General features: G+C 49.3%; 1 protein-coding gene across 1 annotated transcript in view; it reads left to right on the top strand.

The window, feature by feature from the left end:
• Positions 1–26,470, top strand: part of NIBAN1 (niban apoptosis regulator 1) — a 122,074-nt gene extending 95,604 nt beyond the window's left edge. The window contains exons 7-14 of the mRNA XM_045838460.1: positions 5,187–5,291; positions 5,599–5,761; positions 7,567–7,754; positions 10,373–10,534; positions 12,149–12,259; positions 14,823–14,930; positions 18,602–18,713; positions 21,678–26,470. Of these exons, the coding sequence (XP_045694416.1) occupies positions 5,187–5,291; positions 5,599–5,761; positions 7,567–7,754; positions 10,373–10,534; positions 12,149–12,259; positions 14,823–14,930; positions 18,602–18,713; positions 21,678–22,786 (2,058 nt within the window). The 3' untranslated portion in view covers positions 22,787–26,470. The remainder of the gene's footprint in view (positions 1–5,186; positions 5,292–5,598; positions 5,762–7,566; positions 7,755–10,372; positions 10,535–12,148; positions 12,260–14,822; positions 14,931–18,601; positions 18,714–21,677) is intronic.
• The last annotated feature ends 253 nt before the right edge of the window (positions 26,471–26,723 follow it).

Here is a 26,723-nt window from a genome sequence, read left to right as displayed (position 1 = left end):
CCTTGTTACGAATCTCTAATGAAACCGTGTCTCACGACGTGAGCCCGTCCTGCACGGGGACAATGGTCACCGAGCCGATTTGGCTGGTGGGAGGGAGGGAGGCTGGGCATGGCCGTTGTGTAATTAGAGGCACACAGGAATGGTGTTCGTTAACTTCCCCTCATCTTCCAGAGTGCCTCTTGTGGGGGCCAGTGAAATTTGTTATTAGGGGACAATATTCGGAAGATGCCAGATGGTGCCTTGCCTGTGGATGGTTATTAAACAGCTACAGCCACAGACACTCTCAGGATGATGGGGCTGTTCTTTATGGTTTTACCATGTGACTCAGAATCCTTTTATTCTTTTTCGGTGGATTCTAAACTCCTTTATTTCCTGCCCTGAGACTTATTCAAGAACTTGAACCAATTATTTTAAGCAGTATTTTTAAATGTTGGAAGAGGGAGTGCCTTTTTAAAAAAAGATTTTATTTATTAATTTGTTTGTTTTTAGAGAGAGGGGAGGGTAGGGAGAGAGGGAGAGAAGCTTCAGTGTGTCTTTGCCTCTTGTGCGCCCCCTACTGGAGGCCTGGCCTACAACCCAAGCACGTGCCCTGACTGGGAATCGAACCAGTGATTCTTTGGTTCACAGGCTGGAGCTCAACCCACTGAGCCACACTAGACAAGGCAAGAACTTTAACCAATTCTCAGTTTCTGATATTTTGGGGAAACACCTCAATTTATTAATCTGAGAGGACTAATGGCTAACCGTACTTATGCCAAAAAGCAAACAAAAGGATAAGGGAAGGCTGAAGTGTTTCGACCCTGAGTGTTCTGTCATAGGACAAACGTATGTGGTAGATTTGCCAGAATTGCGTCTGTGCTATACTGTTTAATGTTCATATCCTAATTCTGTCTGTTCATCTTACCCATCGATCTCATGAGGTGGGTAGAGCAGTTATTGTTATTCCCATTTGGCAAACGAGAAAATTGAGGCAGGCATCGAGGTGTTAAGCAACTTCCCCAGTTTCCTTCATCTGATGACTGTTTACTGAGCCACCCTACTCCAGGCTGTCTGTGGGGGGCCAGTGACCCAGAGGCAGGCAGGGCACATGGGTCCCTGTGCTGGGGAGCTGATCATTTCAGGGCCCCATACTAAAGGGACAAATGGCAAAGGAAATGAGAGCTTCTGACTCCTACTCCCATGGAAGCTCCACACCAGCCGTGGGGATGCACTGGGTTACATGACTCTTCAGGTCCTTGAGTCCGGCTGCGCCACTTGTTTCATTTTTCCCCTCCATTTCACATCGCATGTCAGCTCCCATTCCTTCACCTTGCCATTGACAGCCGGCGCTTAGTCGGTCCTTCCCGGGGGTTGAGTATTGAGTCGGCTGTGTTTGCTTTTGTTGACTTTCTGCGCTCTGCTTTGGGCTGACGTGCATGAGGTGCTCTGAGGTGCGAGAGAACTAAATGGCTCATCCCGTGCCCTCGGTGCAGCAAGGCCTGCCTAGAAGCATCCAGAGAACAAGGCAGCGTCAGAAGTGCATGTGGGTGCACACTGGGCCTGTGCACATGCGGACCTCTCAGAGCTTTAGTGCAAAGCGAGTGTGGGAAGGTGCTAGTTTGGCAGTGTCACATGACCCGACCTGGGAAAGCAAAACACACACCAGAGATCAGTGAAGCTGGAGTTAGCAAGTTGCCCAAGAAGTTCTGCTCCTCCTGGAGCCTGAGTATCTTTGGTGAAATCATAGATTCCTAAAATGTGGGCGGTGGGTATGGGGGTGGCCTTTCAGGACCATTTGCCCAGCGTCCTTGGGGGAGAGAAAGAACCTTCGGAGAAGTTAGTTGGCTGACGTTGAAATCGCAAAGCCAGCCTGTGATGGAAATGCGTTCTGAGCCATGTCAGGCCATCCTTGGAGAAACCGGTGGAAGGAAGTGGCTTCCAGAACTCTCCCCGGGTGGGGCCTGGGGAGGGGGAGCTTCCCCGCAACCTCGTACACACAGAGCTGAAGCATGTCTGTCCCCGACTCACACACAGAAAAGAGGCGAGGGGCCCTGAGTGGCTGCCAAGAAGTTAAAGAATGTGGCATGGCGTTACTGGTGTAAGAATATGACATCTTTTGTTTAAAGCACTGCTCTCTTATTTGCACCGTTTCTGCTAAGAACTTAATCATAAAGCTGTCCTAACTCCTCTAACCCGAGGGGCCAGTATTTCGATTTTCGTCATTGTTACTTTATTATCTTCTTAGTCGTGACTCACGCAGCAAGTATGGCAGGCCCTCGTGGCCATGGAGATTTCAGGCACACGTCCAGGCAAAGCAAAGGTCCTAGACTGACTTGCCTGACAGACTGTTAATACAAAATATCCGTACGGGTGAAAACACAATAGTTCCCCCTTATCTGTAGCTTTGCTTTCCACAGTTTCAGTCACCTGTGGTCAACCATGGTCTGAAAATACTGAGTGGAAAATTCCAGAAATAAACAATGCATACGTTTTGAATGGCGCACCAATCTGAGCAGCGTGATGAAATCTCTCACACAGTCCCGCTGCATTCTGCCTGGGACGTGAATCCTCCTTTCGCCCACTGTGTCCCCACTGTGTGTGTCCCCACTGTGTGTATCCCCACCGGGTCCCCACTGTGTCCCCCATCAGTCATGAAGTAGCTGTCTTGGTTGTCAGGTCAGCTTCCAGAGAGAGAGAGAAAGAGAGAGACCACATTCACATAAACTTTTATTACAGTACACTATTATGATTGTTCCATTTTATTACTTGCTTACCACAGATGTGCATATATATCATCTGCGGTTTGGGGCATCCCCTGGGGTCTTGGAAGGCATTCCTCACAGATAAGGAGGGACGACTGTATTTGTACACCAGTAAATATATTTTTTGCCCCAGCTGGTGTGGCTCAGTGGATTGAGCACTGGCCTGTGAACCAAGATCGCTGGTTCAATTCCAAGTTAAGGCACATGCCTGGGTTGCAGGTCAGGTCCCCCAGTAGGGGGCGTTCGAAAGGCAACCACACATTGATGTTTCTCTCCCTCTCTTTCTCCCTCCTTTCCCCTCTCTCTAAAACTAAATAAATAAAATCTTTAAAATATATATATATATTTTTTTCTACTTATGAATATAAATGTGTCATTGGAAAGCACTTTGCAAAATGTGATGATCTAGTTATTTGTTATTTGCCTTTAAATTAACCCCCTGGGCCGAGAGAGCAGCACCCCCACAGAGTAGGGGGCCTCAGTCCAAGAAAACGACCCCATTTTTTAGTCCTCGTCCCTAGGTTTCAGGGTTGGAGGAAGCCACACGCTGCCCCGCCCTGTGGCTGATCCTCAGCCCCGTCCTTGCAGCCCAGTCTCATCCACTCCTTTTGTTCCTAGAAGATATGTTTCCTTTTCAATCGCTTCAGTTATAAAAATAGAACAAAATCGGTTGGAACATTGCATGGGAAACACTCAAAGAAAACCATCAGCCCACCCAAATGGAATACTTACTTTCTTTGGCCTTTGTAACATTTTCGTCTTTTCAAACCCATTTCATGCTTAGGCTCAGAGTCCAACCAATCTCTCTGCAAATGGATGAATTAGCGTAATTAATATTACTAGGGCAATTATCTTGAATTTCATGCTTTTCAAGTGAGGCAATATTTCCCACTGGTTTTAAGTTCTGGTTTCAGTCTCCGTATGCTCCGAGCTCGCTCTCCCCACACCACACTCTCATCCCTCTTGGGCAGGCGTGTTCCAAAGGAGAATGGACTGCATTGAGCCGGGTGGGGGCCCAGGATTATTAATTACCCACTTCAGTCTACTTGTCGGACCTCCTGATTTCCATGGAATTTGCACGCCAAGTTCTTAAGTTCCTCATAATGCTGGTTCACCTTTTGCCTCCCCCCAGGAAATGGTTATGAGAGTCAGAAGCATCCCCACCAATGCACTACCAGGACCAGTGGAAATCATGTCTCCCTTTTACCCTGTCACACCACAGAGTTCCACATCACAGAGGACAGGCCCCCCAGCTTGCTGCATTGACCCGAGCAGCTGTCTCTCCCAGGACCCCACAGGCACAGGGAGGGCTGGATGGCTTGCCCACCTCCACACGGGAGTGTTCCTCTTCAGTTCAGCTCTAGCGTTACACCCCGCCATGGCAGACCCTGAAGAAAGGCCACATCTAATGAGTTCATGGGTATTTCCACTAGCAGGTGGCTGACTGATGACCTCAGAGCAAATCTTTCTTAATTCCCCCAGTTTCATTTGAATTTCTATGAGGTCGATTATTGTGCACAAATATTTTTGTAAGGGCATGGAGCAGATGTCAAATGATCCTGTAGTGTTGTGCCTGCCTCCATTCCCCCAAATGACACTCATTTTTTGTAAGTCTTGGTCTATGGCCTGACCTTGAAAGCTGAGCTGTGAGCCCTGAAACACTCATGGCAAAGTGACTTTGAACAAGAAGACTGCTCCAGTTGGGGTGCAGGTGGGGTGAAGAAGGAAGGGCCAGGGTAACTGGGAGTGTTATCTGGGGACGTGTGGAATACTGCTGATTCAGCAGAAACACTTTCATTGAACCAAGCAAAATTTTAGGAGAGACTTAGGATCAATTTTAAAAATCACCCTGAACGCTTTAGACCTCCCCCACGTATATTCTGCCTGCCCCACAAGATCTAGTTATTTCAAAGCATCTGTTAACTCCTACTTTTTCTGAACTTTCAAGAGAATGGAGGTGGGGTTCAGGGGGCGGTCACATCAAAGACGTGAAGACACTCAGATCCCAAGGGAACAGTGGTCTCTGCAGCCGCAGAACAGGACTCAAGGCACCATAACCACGCCTGCCCCCTTTACCATTTGGCTAAGGATGCCCTCCACCAGAACTGACGTTTTCCCTCTTTTCCTAAATGCACTAGCTTCTTCTAATTTACACATGAGAAGTTTGAATTTGAGGACTGTGTCCTTTCTGATGGGAAAACATTAGCAGATGTTATTGCTGCTTGTGGATGTTGAGGAATGTTTAGCCCCTAGGGTTGTCTTAGTTGAGGTTTCCGTGGCCTGGGGCCCGGAGGAAAACTACTGACCTAGCACGTTTCACGTGGCTAAGGACAGTCTTCTGTGGCCAGGGTGGGCACAGCTAGATGTCGTCAGTCGCTGTGATGCTTGGATTTCGCTGTCACCAACTAACAGACTTGGGGGCTTTCTTCCTCTTCCGCTCTGCAGATCCTGAGCCACCTGGTGATGGAGGAGCTGCTGCCAACCCTTCAGACAGACCTTCTGCCTAAGATGAAGGGGAAGAAGAATGACAGGAAGAGGGCCTGGCTCGGCGTAAGTGATGGCTCTGCCCTGCATCTGTGCTACTCAGAATAAGCGCCCTTTCCCTTCTCCTTTCAGGGTAACCTTTTTAAAAAAATGAATCCCTTCCCTGGTACAGAGCAGACTATCTTGAGTTTGCTCAATCTTACCTAAATAAGGACTAATCCAAACAGGCTCTGACTTTGAAAGAAAAATCAGAAGGTGTGTGCAGTTTTGTTTAAATTACAATTACCCGGGATTAATCCTCCTTCCCGCACGCGACCCCGTCGGGGTCTTACACGCGACGGAGCCCCGATTTACGTGTGGGTCCCTGTTGCAGCTCCTGGAGGAGGCCTACAACCTGGTCCGGCAGCAGGTTTCAGAGGGACTCAGCGCCTTGAAGGAGGAATGCAGAGCCCTGACGAAGGGCCTGGAAGGAACCATCCGCTCCGACATGGATCAGATCGTGAACTCAAAGAACTTTCTGACTGGGAAGATCAAAGGTTAGTGGCAATAATTCATGTTCTGCTAACAAAACAAGCTCTTCACTCAGGGCTGCATCACATAGCTAGAATTCCTGGTTTCAGAGGAGAACTGAGCCGAGGGAATGGGGAAGAAGTGGTAACAGCGGTAACAGGAGCTTGCCCGGAGCTCTTGAGGGCTGGCCCTCCCATGGCAGCTTCAGTGAAACCAGCTGGAGGAAGCTTTGCTTCTTGCCTTGGGTGGTGCCTCTGTATTCTGATGCCACCTGCACCTCCCCCATTGGAGCGCTTCTTGCACTGAATGAATAGTCACGGCCTACGACCCAGGTTCATGATCATGCTGAAATTCCAATGAGATGCTTTTCAAATAGGTCTTCTCTCAAAGTTAACTGGTAAAAATAATTCATTATTCTCCTGGCAAAAAAAAATGTTGTATTTGGGTAGCAAGCAAGCCATTTTTAGAACTCATAGATGGCTTCTTATTTGAATCATGCAACTGAAGGCCTTTTTTCCCTAATAATTCTATGACTTGCTTAATATTCCATATCCCAAATATTTATGAGCTAAACATAATATTAATAGTATTGATCATCTTCAGTTGTCAGAATACAAGGCAGTATGATCCTCTATCACTCTGTGAAATATATCTGTGAGTTGACATAAGGATGTGACCATTCATCTCGCCGTAGGCGAGTTATTCACCAGTGAAAACTTAAGAAGTGTAGTTCCGTTCCTGCGCACTAGGATGTGGCCTGGGCCCAGCCATCGAACATCTCCGGGCCTCTGTGTTCCCATCTGTACAATGGAGGATGGGACAGCCAGATCAGTGTGAACCCCCTTTTCAGTTCGGCGCTGCTCTGACTAGTCCACGTGACTTTCGTAGCTCCTCCAAGCCAGCCCCCCAGCCCAGCCTCAGGCTTCCTTCGTGGGATCGCTGCTTCCAAACCCGGCCAGTCGCAGAATCACCTTAGCACTGAACAACAATGACAAAAAACAATAACAACACATGTTGCCATGTCCTTGCTTGGCTTCCTGAGGCAGAGTCTTTGCTGTGCTCTTCCTCTTCTGAGCAAAGGGCGGTTTTGCCTCTGGGAAGAGGGGGTGTGGTTACATTTATTTCCATCCCTCGTTCTGATTTTTGGGGCTCTTCCCATTTTTTGTCCCTGCTCATGCTGTCCTCGATTACCAGAACCAAAAATAGTGTTTTTTAAACACTGGGGGTGGACGTGGGAGGTGGGGTGACAGACTGAGAGGAATTTGTTTTCCATTTGCCCAAGAGAAGACTGTACTTGAGTTTTAAAAAGTCTCTTGAGGAAGGGAGAGGGGAATTGAATTGTATTGATTGATTGTTAGAGAAATGAATTAAGACGTAATAAATTGTTGGATACAAATGATTAATCATTATTTTAGGCACCTGAAACTAGTATAATGCTCTGTGTCAATTATACCTCAGTTTAGAAAAACTTAATGAATTGTGTTTTTAGGAGACAAACTCTGCGTGTACAATGACAATGAGTGATGGGGCGCTGGCATTTTCTTTTTTGCATTAGGCATGGCGTGTTTATCGGGCCAAGCAGGGAAATGCATTTCGCCCCAGCAGAGAGCTGGGGGAGTGGAGAGATTCTGTTTGTTTCCGTTTTCAAGGCACCTCGTGGTTTTCTTTCCCAGCGAATGCCAGTGCGGACCTCCCTGTGCTGGTCCTCAGTGCCGTTTGAGCTCGCCGTTCAGTGGCGCTGTAGGGCGACCAGCCCGCTCTGGCCTGGCCCCAGCGCCCTGGAGTCCGATCTTGCCCTAAGTCACGGTTTTCCCGCTCTTCCCTCCCGCAGCGATGGCGGCCCAGCCCGCAGAGAAGAGCTGTGCCGAGAGCGTGCAGCCGTTCCTGGCGTCCATTCTGGAGGAGCTCATGGGGCCCGTGAGCTCGGGATTCAGTGAAGTACGCTCGCTCTTTGAGAAAGAAGTGGATGAACTGAGCCAGAACTTTCAGACCAGCAAAGACGGTGCCCAGCTAAAGGAGGTGGGATGTGAAGCCAGGGAGCTCTGTGTGAATGGTCTGCCCGGGGCTGCCTTTTCCGTGGGCTGTGTCTGCATTCATCTCCGCTTTCCTTCCCTCCACCCCCCTACTACCCCTCCCTTGCTCCCTTCGTGCATCTGCCTTCCATCCATTCATGGAGTCTGCCTCCCATTCACCCCACAACTTGCTCATCCATCCATCTACCCCCTTCACTTATTAATAGTTTTAAGTTGCAAAAATAATCACATGCATATATATATATGCAAAATGAATCACCCGAACCCACCAGACCCTTGTCCACCTCCAACTCCTAGGCCACCTCGCCTCCCGACTCCCTGAATTAACTAACATAAGCAGCTTAAAATGTGTTTTCACGTACTTTCTCCTCGTTCACACAAATATACAAGCCTATAGCCTCATTTATATACATTTTGTTTGTTGGTTTGTTTCTGAAAATATAGACTCATGATACGAACCAATGTTTCTCAAAGTGTGGTCGTTAGACCAGCAGCTGCATCAACATCCGGCTGTTAATCATGCAAATTCTTAGCCCCGCCCCCAAAGATCTACCGAATCAGAAGCTCTGGGGGTGGGCCCAGCCGAGCGTTCTTAACAAGACTTCCAGAGGGTTCGATGCACCCTGAAGTGTGCGGATCCCTGATGGACACAACTTGCCGACTGGGTTTTACACTTGACACAGGATGGGCATTCCTACCGGTCAGTGGATAGGACCAGATGCGCCTGTTCCTTTTCCTTTTGTACTTCTCTGTGCATACCCACACACGGCACTGTCATCAGCGAGATCATCTGTATCTACACTGAGGTTTCTTACTGCAGCCTTCTTTATAAACGTGCCTTTACTTTCGCTCTGCCCCACAGGCCATCCACCTCCCCTCAAGTAATCAGTGTCCACACCTCGGCCTGTGCCACCCGGCAACGCCCCATGCTTATAGAGCCTGTAACACACACACATCCACGGGCTATTTTAGATTGCCTGGTTTTAGCAGAACGGGATTACATTACCTAGACTACTGTGCTTGTCAGTATTCTCACTTGAAAGTGCCCCATGGAACTGTGTCCGAGTTGACCGTTCTAGCTCCAAATCGTGCATTGTAATGGCTGCGTAACATTGCATGTCTGATTCATTCAACTGCCCTAATGTCGCCACCATAGAACAAAGCTGTGACAGATAACCTCATAACATACATTCTCACACCCGATGCTTCCGTTTCTACAGGATAGATTCGTAGGACAGGCTTGGTAGGCTGAAAGGTAGGTTCATCCCTCATGTTAATATTCCCATTTGCATTCCACAAAAGGGATTTAAAATCCACATTTCCACCAACTGTGTATGGCGGAAGACACCCCCACTGCCCAGGTCCATATTCCCATTAGAAATAAGTCTTATCAGTGGTTTAAACTTTCACCAATCTGCCAGGAGCAAAGTCACAACCCATTTTTCCTCTCTTGTCTGCTTAATTGGTGTTTCTTTAAAATGGTCACATGACATGTGTTGTGACGAGGGGCAAGTTCAAGCATCATTAATTCCACGTTAGTGGGCCTGTCTATTGAGCACTTCTTAAAGGGAGTGATACTTTCCCATTACAAACACAGTGAGGACGAGCCCCCTTTAAATTTCTGCTCAGAGCAGTCTGGGAATGCGGACCGACCTCTGCTCTGCACCCTGAAAACACGACAGCACATCCTGTGTAACGCACACTGGCCCCTGTACTCTACGGCCCTCCCCGGCCTCCGTTTTCACCCCCTGTCTTCCTGTCTGTCTGCACCTGCTCTCTCGTGTATTCCTGCTCTCCCATACTCGGTTTTAGCATTATTGTAGAATAAGCGTGGGCAGTAAAATGCATGCTGTTGGCGACAGTACTCATAGTGTCTGAGTGTGTCAGCGCCCCCTGAAATCACTGGGAGATGAGGTGTGTTGCTGGCCCCTTGCTGGAAGCCTCCGTGGTCAAGTCTGCACTTGTGCAAACTAGAGAAGCAGGGACCCGGGTTTTTGAAACTGGGTACCTCTCCCTGACCAGGCCCCTTCCTACTCCTGCGTCCTGTCCGCTGGTGCCATAGACAGCCTGCAGCAGAGGGAAGTCCTGTGCACCCTGACAGAGCCTTGGGAAACTCTGAGGACTCTGGCCTCACATCCAGGAGTCAGGGATCACCCTGACCTCACATCCAGGAGTCCGGGGTCACCCTGACCCCGCTGGGATTTTCTGAGAGGGACGGCACTCCTTTATAAAAGCTGTGGGAGCTCATGGGCCCGGTAACATCCCATGTGCCAAAGGACCTACCTGCCGAGCTCTTGAGTTCTGGAAGTGGGAGCCGGGAGGCAGTCCATCAAGAGCGCATGAAGACTGGAGCCCTGGATGCCTCCCTGGGTCTTCCCATCATCCCCCTGATTCTTCTCCCGGTCTCTGTCGGAGCAGCAGGGCTGACCTGGGGACCCACTGCAGGGAGGAAGACAACTGAAGAAATCACAGATGTAGCGATTGGGAAGTGATTCATGCTAATAACACCCGTTGGATTGTTGAGAATTTATGGAGTATGTAATATGTGAGTAACATTGCTCCTGAGTCCGATGGTGTTTCACTTTTCTCCTCCCCCAAACGCAGCATCTGGACCAGCTTATGAACCTCCCGCTGGATTCCGTGAAGATGGAACCTTGTTACGTCCAAGTCAACCAGCTTCAGGAGCGCTTGCAGGACCTCAAGAGCCGCTTCAGGTTCCCCCACGTCGACCTCGTGGTGCAGCAGACACAGAACTGCATGCAAGAGGTGGGTGCCACAGGGGCGTCCTGGGGCTGAGGACGCAGCTGGGTGGGGGCGGGGAAAGCAGGCGCTGGCGGATGGGACCCGCGGGCCGGGTCGCTCAGGTGTGCGGCCATCACCTCTGTCGTCATATCCGTCCTCCCAGCAGGCTTCATCTTCCCTCCGTACTGATGAATGACCTACAGTAGGGACATCTCCAGGAAATAAAGTGACATTAATTAATAACTGCTTCATTGAACCGCAGGTGCACATGAGAATCGTGTGGGGGCTTTTAAGAAATACTAGGCCCCTCCTCCAGTGATTCTGATTACACACATATATTTTTTGAAATGATTTTTTAGTTATTGAAATTATATATCTATAATTCAATCATTTTTAAAATTTTAATAGTTTAAAATGAGGTTTTAAGTGATTTAATAATTTAAAAATATTATATTTTAATAAGTTAAAAAATTTTCCTACTCGTTCCCACGGCTTCTAATACGTGTCCAGGACTGAGGCCCACTGGCTACAATTAGTTCCCCGATCCAGGTTAGAAGGAATCGGGCCCTCAGTCCCCGCTTTACGATTGGATTTCTTGCGTTTACCTGGTAGGTTCCTTTCCCCCGAGAGGGGCAGGAGTGCACAGCCCGGACTTCCCCGTAGTCTGGCGGTGTACACGTGCAGACAGGGTGTGCTCGCTGCAGCTGTGAGAGTGCGGTCCCGTCTCACAGATTCCCCAGGGGAGCCCACTGGGAGGCTGGACCCTGTGCCGCTCCCTCTTCAGGGAGCTGAGAGGGAGGCAGGCTCTCAGATAAATTCACCCCGGAGTTGAGAATGTGGCAAGGAGGGTGTGTGTTGGAATCACAGGCTTGGGAAAGAAAGGCACATTCTTTTTCTTAAATGTTATAGGCAGGATTAAGTGACCCATCTTACTATCTGACCCATCTTACTCTCTGAGTTGTGGGGATTAAAGAGGGACGAGGAACCACACCGGGCAGCCATTTCACAGAGTCCCTGTGAGAACACCGAATGCTGGCGAAGCTTACACAGGTGCAAGGGCAGAGAGTGAGAAATCTGAGCACATTTGCCCCGAGCCCCGCCCCTGCCCCTTTCCAACCTGGCAGAGTTGTGAGCGGGTGGGTAGGAGGGGGACAGAGAGACGCGCTGGGTGGTTTACCTCCACCTGAAAGTGTGTGTGCAGAATTAAGGCAGCCAGAAATAATTGGAGATGACTCCCACCTCATCTCGTTAAGCCCTGGATGCGGGTACCAGAGGGTGGAGGGAAGGGATGACCACAGGAGACGATGGTGTTTTCAATCCCATGGTCTGGGGTTTTCCAGTGCAGAGTGGAAGGAGGAGACATGCAAAGAAAGGATGCATAGGATGCACATAGGTATACATGCATACATATGCATGCACACATATATGTGCATTCCTGGTCTCTTACTGACCCCACGGTGAGTCACAGCTCAGGCAGTGGGATGAGGACCTGTCGCCCTGGGTCACTCTCAGAGCAGTGCCTGAGGGGACTCCTCTCGGATGCTCGGGCCCCCCTTCTGTGCCGCCGTCCTAGACGGACTGGACCAGGGCAGCGCCCCCTCCCTGACTGTGCTGTTTCTGTGTCGCGTTGGCCTGCAGCTCATGGGGAATGCGGTGTTCACCTTCGCACAGCTGCTCTCCCCACATCTCGGGGCAGAGGCCTCCAAGACAGCAGTTGCCATGGAGAAGGTGAAGCTCCGAGTCTTAAAGGTAAAACCGTTTTTTCACTTGTGGGAAGCATAAAACAAGGATGTGACCCCAGGGGGAGGTAGAAGGGGTAAAGGGGGACAAATGGTGATGGAAGGACACTTCACTTGGGGTGGTGAGCACACAGTACCATATGCAGGTGATGTATCATAGAGTTGTACGCCTGAAACCTACATAATTTTATTAGCCAATATCACCCCAATGTATTCAGTAACACAGAAGGAAAATAAAAGAACAGGACTGCTGTTTCTTTTTAAGGGGGAAATACCGAGGTCTTTCACGTGCCCCCTTTTCTTTCTCATCTTTCCCATCTGTCCTCCCTGAGGTTCCTGTGACTAGCAGGTGTGTTTCCCCAGCACGACTCTCAGGCCTCTTCTGCCATCTAGTGGCTTTTTTAGGGACCACAGGTCCTCAGCATCCTTGCCCATCACCTGAAGTGACATGTCCCCGTTTAATTTAAAGCACTTGCCCTTGGTATGTATTGGCTGGCCACTACAAGCAAAGCAGTGCGATTGGTATTGCATGGAATATAAAAATAGACCAGGCACAGCCTATTTCTTCAAATAGTTTACATTTAAATTAGCCAACATATGTTAAAAAAAATCAGCACCTCATGGCAAAGGAAATATACTCCAAGTAAAAGATAAATGCCAAACATTTTTTAAAAGAAAAAAAGAAGAGATGCCTGCCACGTGAAATTGTTTTATTTTTAATAGGCTTCCTGTTTAAGTATCTATAAAAATGGTTTCAATAATAAGAGCTTGCACAGACATGCTATATTTTTAAAGCTTTTTAAAAGCTTATCCTGTTTCATTTGACCCTCAGTGGAACTTGCAAGATAATTAGAATATGTCCCCATTTTAGATATGAGGAAACTGACTCTCTGAGAGCTAATATGACTTCTGTAAGCTCAGTGGGTTAGTCAAGGTGAACTAGAGCTTAAAATATACTTAAACCTAATGCACTGATTTTTTACTTCTTCCTGCCCCTAAACCAGTGATTTTCAAAAAGCGTGGCACAAGAATTTTTAAAACATGCAGAACCTGACTATTTAGTCAGGGCCACTGTCCTCTTTCCTCTTAGATTATCAAATTTAAAAATGACAACAGCCAACACAACAATTCCTGTCTGGTGTGAATGAATCAAAATCATACCTATTTTGATGGAATAGATCAGCAAAAAAAAATGCAATATTATTTTGTGTGGCACAGAATCTTAGTAGCTAGTTTATGTGTGCCACGAGGTGAAGAGCATTGAAAATCACTGCCCTACACAGTGCTTGGAGCAGAAGATAAAGTTCCACAGAGCCAGGAAGGGGGTCCCTGGGTTTCAGACCTGATCTTGAGGTCTCACAGACAGCAGGAAACTCTGGCAATCAAATTATTGAAAAGCAAAGCAGCCCTGGCTGGTGTGGCTCAATGGATTGAGCACCAGCCTGTGAACCAAACGGTTGCCAGTTCGATTCCCAGTCAGGGCACATGCCTGGGTTGTCGGCCAGGACCCCAGTAGGGGGCGTATGAGAGGCACCCAATCAATGCATCTCTCATACATTGATGTTCCTCTTTCCTCCCTTTCCCTCTCTCTTAAAAAAAATCTATAAATAAAGTCTTTAAAAAGAGAAATTAAAATTAATACATATCATGGTAACACAACTCATAATGAACTTGAAACTGAGGAAGAAAAGATATCGATGTGAATACCACCCCCAGTGTCAGGACACTTTCTCCCTCTTAGGACAGCCCATTTCTTCTCTGTACACAGGCAAGTGCAAGTGCATGCTTCCTAATGTTAAAGCCGAGGTTCTCAGCGGTCGTCAGTCTAGTTCTACCCTCTGTGTTAATGTTCTTCTTCCACGTGGCAGCCTCCTGTTGTTGGAACACAGCTCTAATCTAGCCCCAAATTGCTACCTCTGGTATAAATGGCTTCATCTCTTCAAACACTCTTTATGGGGCCTGACCATTCTGCTCACGTGCCTGTGACTGTGCTTTGGTGTGCCTGTGGTCCCCTTAACGTGACACTGAAGACCACACTCTAGTCTCTCGGTGTGGACGATCCATGTGGTACAAAGTGAATCCTCATCTTTCTTGTTCTAGATGCGAAACTCCTTTGATTAACATGCCACAGTGTCAGTGTAGCTACGAGCCAGAGCCTCTCTTCCCTCACAGAAATCCTTTCAGCCCACAAAGCCTGCTTTTAGGATGTAGAATGAAAGCAGTAGATGACTGTGGCTCCCAGGACCCACCCAGAACAGGGGGGACAAAGTACAAATTCACCCCCCAGTTCCACCCCCAGCTTCTTTATCATGCAGAAATTGCTGTGTTGATCTTGTCTCAGTTTCCGTATCTGTAAGAGGGGAGGGCCAGATGGGTGATTAGCAGTCATAACCTCCACCTAGAGTGGAGAGAATCGCATAGAAAGATCTCCGAGACCTCAGGGACACCATAGGGCACTCAGAAATTAGAGGGGAAAAGGCGATGAAGTAGGTGGCTGAGATTTTTGTTGAAGCGAAAGTTAACAGATTGCACTGTTGCTATTGAGCATATGTTTTCTGTCTCTGTATTGACAGCAATACGATTACGACAGCAGCACCATGCGGAAGAGGATATTTCAGGAGGCGCTGGTTCAAATCACACTTCCCACCGTGCAGAAGGCCCTGGCGTCCACATGCAAACCAGTAAGGGCTGGGTCACTCCAGAGAGCCTGCTCTTATCGCCTGCGAAGTCCAAGCACTTTTCAGGGGGTGAGGGGGGACCAGGATGTGCTTGCAAACAGTAGAAGGGGTTGGCAAACTTTTTCTGTAAATGGTCCAATAGTAAATATTTTAGGCTTCATGGGCCATGCTATTTCTGATGCAACTACTCAGTTCTGTTGTTGCAGCCCCGAAGCAGGCATAGACTGTGCACAGCCAAATGGGCAGATCGGAGTTTCAGCGTAGCTTTATTTACAAAACCAAGCAGCTGGTGAGCTTTGCCGACCCCTGGACCAGACAGAAATCTCAGAGGGTGACCATGTGAGTTTGAGCCAAGCTAGGGGTTGCCACAGAGCACCAGCGAATGCCAGATGTTCCTCATTAAAGTCTGACTCATAATTCCTACATGGTCTCTGAAACTTGACCACCACGTCCAGGAAAAGATCTTAAGTAACGTGATTGATTACAGGAGATTTGTTCTGTTAAATCCAGTAACATTTGTTTGGTGAAATCAATGAAATGAATCGTTTAAAGCTGTTACAAACCCCAGGCGACCAGTGACAGCCATGACTACGAAGTGTGACTTGGTCTGCAGAGTGATGAGTGAGGTGACTCTGGAGGCTGGGTCAAGACCTGGGTTCAAGTCCTGGCTCCTACAGTTATCGGCTCTTGGGCTTTGGACAAACCACTTTTTGCTCTCTTTTGGTCTAGATTTCACTTTCCAGAAAATGGAGATAGTAATACCTTGCAGTACCCTTGTTAAGATGGAGAAGACTAGAAGGAGGCAATTAGCATCCGATGAGTGCTTACCACATGCCAGGCGCTGTGTTAAGCGCTGTGCCTGGATTAACTCAATGATTTTCAGGAAACCCTATGGGGAGGTTCTATTTATATCCTCATTGTCGTAAGGAGGAACCCTGAGGGCTTAGGTGGCGGGCCCAAGATCACAGAGCTGGCCCCCGGCCGAGTCTGCACCCCGATCACATCACTGGTGCATGTGATGCTTGCAGTGAGTGGTAAACACTGCTTTTACTGTTTCTGCATTTCAGAAAGGATCTGTGAGCCTGGACATGTGCAGGGCTCTTACAGCAAATGATAAGGAGCATGTAGAATTTAAAAAGGGCTTTTTGGCAGCGTAAAGAGTCTCCAGGCATTGGACGCTTACAATCCTTCCCATGAGTCATTGTACCGGGACAGTGGGGCAGTGTCTTCAGTCATGTTCACATTCTATCAATGGTGTTTTTCTTCAAAGTGTCATCAGCATGTCTCGTCCCCCGGCGTTTGTTTCTGGGGGTGTATTTCCTTCATAGGAAGGGATCAGATGATGCCAGGAGAGCAATCTGTCTACATGGACAGCCCTTGGCCTTCGTGGTTGGAAAAGTTCAACCACTGAGAGGATGACTCAGTCCACCTCGGGACGTGTGGGCACACGGACTCTCTGCTAAGCTCATTTTCCTCTTCCGATCCCAAAGGCAGCCTGAGGGCCTTGGGACCTCCTCCTCCTCCTCCCAGAAGAGGGGGAGGGGGAAGAAAGCCCTCTGTCCTCCTGCCCTCCTCGTTCCAAACACCGGCACAGCTGCACCCAACTCGAAAGGAGCTCTCGTGACTTTTAATCAAGAGAGACTGGTTTCTAAGGAGCCCGTGACCTGGAGTTTCCTGCACTGAAGGACATGATATCAGTGTCAAGAGATTTTTAAACATCTGGATTTACAGACCAGATAAATTAGGGGAGTTCCAGCTTCGGAGGAGAATCCTTTCTTTTATTGAAGTGTGGTTCTTCTTGGCTCTTCAAGTCGCAGCTCCCTAGACCTGTGGCACTGAACTCGAGATGCACGCTAGAATTGCCGAGGAAGCTTTGGAAAAAGTCTGATTCCCCAAGATCCTCCCTCAGGGATTCAACTTCATTGACCCAGGGAATTCAACATAGGAATGTTGAATCTATGTCATCTAGAAGGTCTGTTTTGTGAAGCCGGCCATGTGACAAGTGTATAAATGTCCCTAGAAATGATTTCTTTCCACAGAATTGTTCAGCTAGTTGAAATTTTGAAGGTCTCCTGTTTATTCAGCAAACGTGTATCAAACATGTCTCAGATGCCATCCAGGCCCTGGGCCCGGCCCATGGCCCTGCCGTCTGTCCCCGGAGCTCATTCACAGCCAACGGGCAGGGGACAGGATGCCATGTGACGAGCTCAGCAGGAGCCTTATGGGGGCAGTTCCTCCTGTGGGAGTTCCGAGGAGGTTGCCTCGCTCGGCTGGTGGGGTCGGGGAGGGCCATCCAGAATCCTGCTTTTGCCCCGTCCTGAGGGTGAATGACTGTCGGGGGAATGCGGGATGAGAGACCAGGCGGGAGACCAGGCGGGAGACCAGGCGGGAACATGCAAGGGTGCTGCAGACATGAGCCTGTGCCCCTCACTTCCCAGAGGAGGAGAGGGGCTCAGACAGGTCTTCCCTCCAAAGTGCATATATATATAAAGGGACCCCATGAGAGCCCTCTGTGACCTGGTCCCGGGCTGCGGCAGAGCCCCCAGCCCTGGCACCGAGAGCTGTCTGAAGTGGTGGCCTCTGACCCCCGTTGTCAACCCCGTCACTCCAGGCCAAAGGCATCAAATCCTGCTGCTCAGCCCCTGGCTGTCTAGGAGGCGTGTGCCAGGCGCCGTTTCCAGCACCCTCGGGTGCAAGGGTTGCTGAGTTAAACTCGGGGGATGGGATTGGGTGCTTCTCAGTCCCTGCTCCATCCTCATGCTGATAACAGGCAAGCCGTTTGGGAACCCGCGGGAAGCAGGAAGGGTTAAAGGACTTTGCACCCAGCGCCAGGGCCAGCTGGAGGGAAAGAGGAGAACATTCCTGAATTCCGGAAGAGTCCTTGACTAGAGATTCTTACACCCGAAAAGGGGCCACGTTTAATAAAGTCAAACACACATCCACTCCAGGACCCAGCAGTCTATTTCCAGGTACCTACTCAAGACAAGAAAGTCCTTAAATCTACAGGAATCATGCACGAGAATGCTCATAGCATCTCTGCTCTTCACAGTCCAAAAGGGGGAGAAAAATCTCAATATCCATCAATAGGAGTGTGGATTAACAATTTTAGTTGATCCATATGATGGAAGTCTTATCAATAACAAAGAACAAGCCGCTGATACCTGTGGCAACATGGATGACTCTCGAAATCAAACACAAAGGAATAGCCAATTCCACCTACATGAAGTTCAAGAACAAGAGAAACTAGGCCACTGTGACAGATGTCCAATCAGTGCTTATCTCTGGGGGACGTGGACAGGAAACAGGCATAGAAGTGATGTCCTCTGTCCTGATTTGCGTTGGGGTTTCATGAGGTTATTTATGTATTTAAAATCATTGAGCCGTACTTTTCATGTTTGCATTTTATTGTGTGTAACATATACCTCGGTAAGCACTGTTGGCACTTAGAAAAATGAAGAAGGAAATACTTTGGTTATGATGGGGTAGAGTCTGGGTCCCAGACTCACTGACACCCCTTGAGGTGATCAAATCTCTGGTCTACCCCTTAAGTGCGTGTAGGGTGCACCCGGGGTTAGGGGCGGTGTCCCGGGGCTCAGGAGCAGGACTCGTCCTTCCTGTGCCTCCCCCACACGCTGGCATCTCATGCCGGGTCCTCTCTGTCCCTCGCTCTGCAGGAACTTCAGAAATACGAGCAGTTCATCTTCGCAGATCACACCAACATGATCCACGTGGAAAACGTGTACGAGGAGATTTTACACCAGATCCTCCTCGATGAAACTCTGAAAGGTGAGGGGGGTTTACCCGATGCTGGGGGGGAGCTCTGGATAGAGGGGAGCACCCCAGAAATGGGACCCAGTGCGGCCAGCTCGATTTCCTCAGCAGAAAGGAAAGGGGCAGGGCCAGCGCTGCTGGGGAGGCGGAGGTGGGAGAGAAGGAAGGGGGAGGCGGGAGGGACACTAACCCTGACTGCGCACATGCTATACTGGGACCGTTAGGTAGCCTTTCTCTCTCCATACAAATGAGGACGCTGTGGGATGGAGTGTTAAGCTTCATTTTTCAGATGAGACGACTGAGGTTTGGAGAGATTAAACGCAGGGTGCCTCATGACCAGCTGTCTTCCTCCAGCTGTTCCAGACAGAACAAAGGACAAAGGGCTCCCCTTAGTCACAGGCCCACAGCCCCGCCCGCAGCGGGAGGCGGGAGGAGGTGACCTCGGAGCAGCTGCCCCCCCCAGCACATTCCTCGCCTCCTCTCAGCTGCACGGAAGAGAGACCGGGGCGGTGACACCGTGCACTGGGAGGCTGGCTGGGGCTTGGGCTCCCCGTGGGGAAGCAGGCCTTGCTCGGGACCGGGTGTGGACAAGGAAAGCTTGGGCAGAGATGGGGAGGGCAGCCCACAATACTGTAGGCCTGACACGAAGCTGGTCTCCATGGGGAAGGCGTTGAGCATCCCAAAACTCTGCCCCAAAGGAGACTGGCCAAGCGCAAGCCCCGGGTCCCAGCAGCTCATGGCTGGGGGTCTAATGAGATAAGGGATGGAAAGGTGTCCGCACAGTGTCTGCCCAGAGGACGGGCTCAGTCAAGGCCACTGCCGGGCCACCGCGGCACCTGGGGAGAATTAGAAAAAAGCTTCCTTCACCTGAAGCCTATATGACTTTATTAACCAATGTCTCCCCAATAAACTCAATTTTAAAAAATTAGAAGTTACACAATAGTCACAAGGATGTAGTAGAACATAGGAAACATATTGTAATAATTTGACTACGTACGAGGCCAGGTGGGTGGTGGAAATACTGGGGGGAAACACCTTGTGAAATATATGATTGTCTAACCACTACCCTGTGCACCTGAAACTAATGCAAAATAACACTGAATAATACTGAATGTAAACTGTAATTGAGAGAAACATCGATCGGTTGTCTCCCATATGTGCCCTGGCCGGGGATCGAACCCGCAACCTTTTCTGGTGTACAGGACGATGCTCCAAACAACTGAGCCACCCGGCCAGGGCTGAATGTAAACTGTAATTGAAAAATAACATTTTAATTAAAAAAAAAGAATTTGTCTAATCTAGAGAGGGAAATGCTAGCAACAGCAATAAAATAATTCCTTATTAAAAAAAAAAAGAAAAAGACTCCTTTCCTGCAGACCCGTGACTGCTCTCCGTCCAAAAATGGCCACGACGTGCGGATCGTGTGAGAGCAGCCACGCTTCTGCAGCTGCTGCAGGCGACTGCGCTCGAACCCGAGCTGCCTCTGCTGACCAGGGTGCCTGCCCCCAACCCCTGCCCCGGGATGAGACACTCTTGCGCTCTGTGCAGCCTGCACGGCCATCAGCAGGGGCTCATTGTCAGAAGTGTCTGCTGCTGTCGTTATTGGTGTCGCTGTTCCTCCTCCCCAGGCCTCGAGGCTGAGCTGATGGACATAGGTCTCCATCTTGGTGTGTCCGGCATTTTTGCCAGAGCATCTTTGCTGCAGGCATTTTTGCCACAAACATTTTCAGCCCAGAACTAATTGGCCAAAAGGCAATTTTTTTGCATGAGAAAGATAAAATTATGTCAAATAAAAGAGGGACATGAAAACTGAACAACAAAATGTGAAAAGACTTGATTGCCAAATGCAAATGTTTGAATACATTTAATATGTGTGTCGATGGACGGCAATTGACTGCACAAGTAACCGATTTTATCCTGGGGAGTGTACCCAAGGCCTTGCCTTTGTTCTATGGGGCACGAGGGTTCAACTCTGCACCCTCAGAGGCCCTTGGGCGCCTCTCCTTCTCTTCCTAATGTAGTGTTTCAAAATAAGGAACCAACTAACTCTTGGGGCAAAAATCATCATCATCTGGGAAAAAAATGCTAACTATTTTAAGATGGCCACGATTTATTTGCTCCACTACTTTGTCAATGGAGAAATGAAACCAAACCTGACTAAAAATAAATAAATAACCCTAAAAACAAAAATAAACCAATGCAAAAAAACAAACTATCAACCAGTTATTTTATTATCTTTTATGGTGCTTGATTCACCAATGAAGAAATGAAACCAAAAGACAAAAAAAAAAAACACAGTCAACCAGCTATTTACTCTTTTTTAGAACAAAATAGCCTTACAGCCCGTTAGTTATGCAGCAAAAAACGCTCGCAGCAAAGTTGCTTGCGGCAGAGGCCTCTACAGCAAAGAGGCTATGGCGACAGTGCAATGGTCAGCCGGGCTCCTGTCTCTGGGTGCTCAGGGCCGAGAACCTGTCACACGCTCAGAACTGCACTTGGGGAAAGCGGAGAAAAGCAGGCCAGCTCCTGCCCTCGAGGGGTCTCAGGCAAGGCAGCTACAAACTGATGCCGCACAGATCGGCCGCTAATAAAAGGCGATGGGGGCCGTAGGAGTAATCCAAGTGCTGCCGTCCTGGATTGCGAGCTCCCTGACAGCAAAGGCTGTATTTTCTTCGTCTCCGGGTTCCCAGAGCCTGCCCTGTAGTCAGTGCCCGGGAAGTGTGTGCTGTTTGAGTACATGAATGTGTGGAAGAGCGAATGGAGGAACAGTGGGGAGGTCCAGCATTGGGTGTGAGTTTCCAGGCTTCCATCTTCACGGCAGGCTACCCGGAAGAGAGGGAGTGTAAGCTGGAACTTGAACTTGAGACGTTTGGATAGCCAGAGAAGTTGAGAGGAGAGCCTGCCTTCTGGGTAAAACCAGAAAAGCCAAATCCACCGGGGCGGAGCTCTAACGTCCTGTTTTGTTTTCTGGTGCCCCAGTGATAAAGGAAGCTGCTGTCCTGAAGAAACACAACTTATTTGAAGACAACGTGGCCTTGCCCAGTGAAAGCGTGTCCAGCCTCACAGATCTGAAGACCCCCGCGGGGTCAAACCAGGCCAGCCCCGCCAGGAGAACCTCCGCCCTGCTGCTGGGAGCTGCCGACAGCGAGGCCGCCAGCAACGAAGTATTCCAGGAACCAGGGGAAGCAAAGCAGCCTGGGGTCCCCAGTCCGACGGCCCAGGAAGAAAGCCTTTCTTTCCCAGGTGGGGACGGGCAGGTGATCACTGCAAGCATGGGTGGCCCTGTTGTGACTCTGGTGGCTGCAGAGGACGCGGCAGCAGCCCCAGGCACGCACCCGCCAGAGCTGGAGCTTGGAGGGACCCCTGAGAACGGAGAACCCGCCCAGGAAAAGCGGGAATCCATCTCTGCCGCAGGCTCCGTGAAGGAGCTCCGAGATTTGTTGACAGTGACCATCGAAGTGCCAGTGGAGTCTGCGGCCCCTGAGACGGAGAAAGATGCACCTCAGGAGACCCTTGTGCCCCAAGAAGTTGAAAAAGAAGAGGAAACGACCCCAACCTGCCCAGAGGCCAATCAAACAGCTGCCTCCAGCCAGGACACCTGTGAGGACGGTGGAGTCAGGGAGAGGGAGGCCCCTTCTCCTGCCACTACAGAGGCTGAGGCCGGTGGGGTGGAGTTGGGAGGCTGTGCAGAGGTTCAGCCAGCCTGCAGAGAGCTCAGCCAGGGCGACAGCGGCCCGGGCACCACAGAGAAGCACGCAGAGGCAGAGGAGCCCAATGGGAGGGAGCCCCCAGGCAGGCCTTCCAGTCCTGGTGCCCAGGAAGGAGGTATGGCCATGCCGCAAGGAGATTGCATTGTAAGTTCTGAGCCCGGCGGCCCTGGGGAGAGCCAGGGCTCTGTGGAAGAGGAGGCGGTGGGAGGGGAGGACAGCAAGGCCCAGGCAGCTGCCAGCACAGGTGCAGAGGAGATCAAGGGTGCCCGGGTTCACGAGTGTCAGTGGGTGGTCAAGGATGCTCCCGACACCGACATCCCAGGTCCCCAGAAGGAGGACGAGAGGGAGAGTCCCCCAGAGCCCCCCGCAGAGGAGTGAAAGGGACGATTTGGCAGAAGCATTTCTTTGAACAGACTGACCCTCAATGGGTTAGTCACGGGTACATTTAGGGTTTGCATATGTGTTGTTACCAAACAAAAATTTGTGAAGCACTTCCTTAATTTGTATTGAAATCAGATGGAATGCACAGAGGGCGTGAGCACGGAGGAGACCCTTTGTGGAATGGAACAGCTCCGCCGTGAATTATTGCTTTCTCATTTTAATCAGAATTACAAAGGTGGCGCAGTGCTTGGGGCTAGAGGGAGCTGAGGGTGCCCGAGGGTGGGAGCGGGTGTCGCACTGGGGATTCAGAAAGCAGCAGGAGCACTGTGGTCAGTACACTCTGCACATTTTCTTCTAATGCACTTTAAGGCTTTTCAGTTCTTCGTAAGAATGCAAACACGGGCTGTAAATCCAGCTCCCCCGTCTACTACACCCACTTCACTGTCTCTTAAGGACTCAGTCGTTGTCCACGGTCTGGCTGGTCTGGCTGGTCTGGCTGCCCGAAAGCGAGGGTGGCCCTCGGCAGTGCCCAGGGGTGGGGGTGGGGGTGGGGGTAGCCCCCGCGGAGCCTGAGTGAGGGCAGGGGGCGCTGAGCAGAAACCCAGGCAGGCCGTGGTCTGCGGGACTGCCCGGGCCTGTTCCTAACTCTGCTCTCCACGTCCTGGCAGTGGATCTTGTGGACTCTTCGTCATCAATCACCTTCTGGGGAAATTCAAACGAGGCAAGAAAACTTCCCTCGCACATTGAAGCGCTCCAAATTAGCCTTAGGCTGTGCAGAGAGAGCTTAGCTAAATTATTGGGTGTGAAGCCTACCAATTAAACAAATGTTACTGAAACAGCTACTCTTTGCCTCATGCTGAGTTAAGCATAATACCAAAAAAAAAAAAAGAAAGAAAAGAAAAAGGAAAAAGAAGAAGAAAAAGAGATAAGGTGCTTTTGTTCAGTATAAATTAAAAGGCTCAATAGAATTTAAGAAAATGTCAGTTTTCAAATGATGAGCTTTCTGCGCTGCCAGGAAAGCTGTCTGTCTTTCTATTGAAGCAGTCCTGGTTCACTCCCAGAAGGAAATAAAGTGAATAAATGAATAAAATGAATTAAAAAAGAGAGAGAGAAGAAGAGAGAGAAAAGCCAAGATATATCCATAGCATCAAGCTCCAAAGATGTTACCAAGGGCAGAGATCACTTGTTCAGTCAGTTAGCAGGTTAATGGAGTCTGTTGTGCCCCAGGCACTGGAGCCCTGTGCTTTAAAAGATCTGTTCCTTTCTCCCAGAACCGACACTTTAGCAGAAATAGACACAAATACATCTTCCACATCGATTGAGACCTATGCCTGTTAATGGTACAGGTAGAATGGACTTCCAAAACATTAAAGGAAGAACTATTCTATTGTCCTTCAGAAAATACCAGTTTATTGCCTACCTGGTGTGGCTCAGTGGATTAAGTGCCAGCCTGCAAACCAAAAGGTTGCAGGTTCAATTCCCAGTCAGGTCACATGCTCAGGTTGTGGACCAGGTCTCCAGTAAGGGGCGAGCAAATGGTGACTGATTGATGTGTCTCTCACACATCAATGTTTCTCTCCCTTTCTTTCTCTTTCCCTTCCCCTCTCTCTAAAAATAAATAAAATCTAAAAAAAAAGAAAAAATATTAGTTTATTTCCTAAAAGCTTCAGAACCAGCACTATATCTTCATCTTTCTTTCCACAAATTTTATTAATAGATCCCAATATATTGCCCAAGAGCTGTGTTCGATCATCATCAACAAGGAAGTTTGTATCAGCTCTCTAGAGGATTTATCCCACAGTTCAGCCATTTAAGCAGGAATTCAAAATGGATTTCTAGGTCTTCAAGGATGTAGCATAATCAGTATCATGATGTATAATCTCCTGTTCCCAGTGCTTCCCTCCTCACACCGAGGAAGGATCTCCTGACAGGTGAAGAAGGTAGAGGCCACTCCCCCTTGGTCCCTGTGACACCAATACCCGCTGATATCCTTGCACTTAGCATGAAACACTGAAATTCTCTCTACTTACTGCCTCTTCCAGGGGCTCTTCTCTTCCAGGGCAGAAATGAGGGTTTAGCCTTTAGATGTGCTTCCTGTGAGAAGCACACAGCCTTGAATAATGGCTCTCTGCCTCCTCGGGTCACATGAACGTCCCTAGTGCCCAGCGAGGAACTGGCCTGTGCCCGGCTGCTCAGGACATGTGAGAACCCACCACCCACCGCTCCGCTGGGCTGTGGCTCTTTGGAGCCTGCTGTCAGCCAGGGAGATGTTTTCCAGTTGGGCTTCCTGCCCTTGCCCAGTCGTCCCCTAAATCAAGCCCAGATGGCCACGTGGTCCGATTCTGTGCCCAGCAAGGCAAGGAGCCAAAGGAACAGTGCCCAGCCCTGCCCAGGGCTGTCCTTCCCTCCAGGAGAGTTGTGGCGAGGGAGGAGGTCACAGCCCAGGCTGCCACCACCCCGGTGCTCCCCGGCTTTCTTCCTTTCCTCGCATCAGGGCTTCTCAAACTCTCAGAAAGCGGGGTGATTCTTTCCAACCCTGAAAGGGGGTGCATCTCACTACATTGGGTGGATGGACATCAGTGCCCTTCCTTGGCCCGACCTGCAGGCCCGAGGGGACTGGGCACGAAGTGGGAGGACACGCTTGAGAATGCAAAGCACCTTTCTGTACGTGTTCCACAGAAGACAAGTTCACTCGACTACGCAGGGTGATTGTCCCATTTGCAGATGGAACAGGAAACTAAAGTGCATTAAAAATATTCCTTATTCATTTTAACGCGTTGCATGAAATACCTTCACATTAGCGTGAGTTTGTTGCTTCTCACACGGACTTCTCTGTGGTGCCGCAGTGGTTTCCAGGTCGGAGCAAGGTCGCTGTGGTTCCAGCGAGCAGCGCAGACGGGCCTCTGCAGGCCGCCCCAGGGCTCTCCTCTGCGGGCAAGTCTGTTAGAAAGGCAGCAGACCTCATGATGGGCTATCGGGCAAAAATCCCATGACTTTGAAGGAGTTATATCATTGTTGACCTTCCACAAATAAATAATATGGTTCTTTCCTTAAACAAACAAACAAACAAATTTCATTCCTTAAAGAAATTAACTTGTCCTCTTCTCCTTTGCAGCTTGGACTAGTGCCTTACATTATGGAGAGTAAATTCTCTTTCCAAAAAAAAAATAGTATGTTGGAGACCACAAGGGTGAAACTCCAGTTTGTCCAAAAGCTTTCTAAAGAGGCTGGGTGTGAAAACCTTGCAGGTCAGAAGGCCTGATCCTCTACATTTGATTAAGAAGATCCTCAAGTCTGGTCTTCTAACCTCCAGGCTGCAGCCAGTGATTTCAAAGGGCTTCCCAATTCTCCCAGACAGGTGACTTTCTTTCTTCCTAATAAGTGCTAGGTAATATATGCTACATGGCAATTTTAACATGGGGAAGGGGAGGGTGCCCCTGACTCAAACAGAAACACAGTCCATTCGGTAAAGCGCTGGCTACATACACCTTCTTCACCGTAAACAAACGGGTTTGGGGATTTGCCTTCTGAGGTCTGCAACTTCAAGAAAAAAAAATCAACACCGTGGATGGATATGTTTTTTAGTCACTATGTAAAGCAAATAAATTTAAAACACTTTGTAACCGTGCATATACTCTGCCAAGTGCCTATATTCCAATAAAATGTTCACCCTTGAAGAGACGTCCAGATGTCCTGTTTCTTTGGAATGGGGCTCGTTTCATCTCTTAAGCAAATGTCGTCAGCTGAGCTGGGAGGAGCAGCCCTCGGTGATGAAAAGGTGAGTCTCTGTTCCGAGTTATGGAACTTTTAATTTTCTGTCACCAGGAAGAAATCCACAGGGAAGTCCCTTCGTGTCAGATGTAATTACGCTTCGAAACTGCGTGCGCTTGTTTCGCTAGGAATTAGATTATGTCTAACTACAGCCATGGGCAAT

Source organism: Phyllostomus hastatus, unplaced genomic scaffold (assembly GCF_019186645.2).
Source record: "Phyllostomus hastatus isolate PE091 unplaced genomic scaffold, TTU_PhHast_1.1 phas_contig_283, whole genome shotgun sequence".
Lineage (NCBI taxonomy): Eukaryota > Metazoa > Chordata > Mammalia > Chiroptera > Phyllostomidae > Phyllostomus > Phyllostomus hastatus.
The sequence above is the reverse complement of the archived record's forward strand: the minus strand, read 5'-3'. Positions and strand labels throughout refer to the sequence as shown.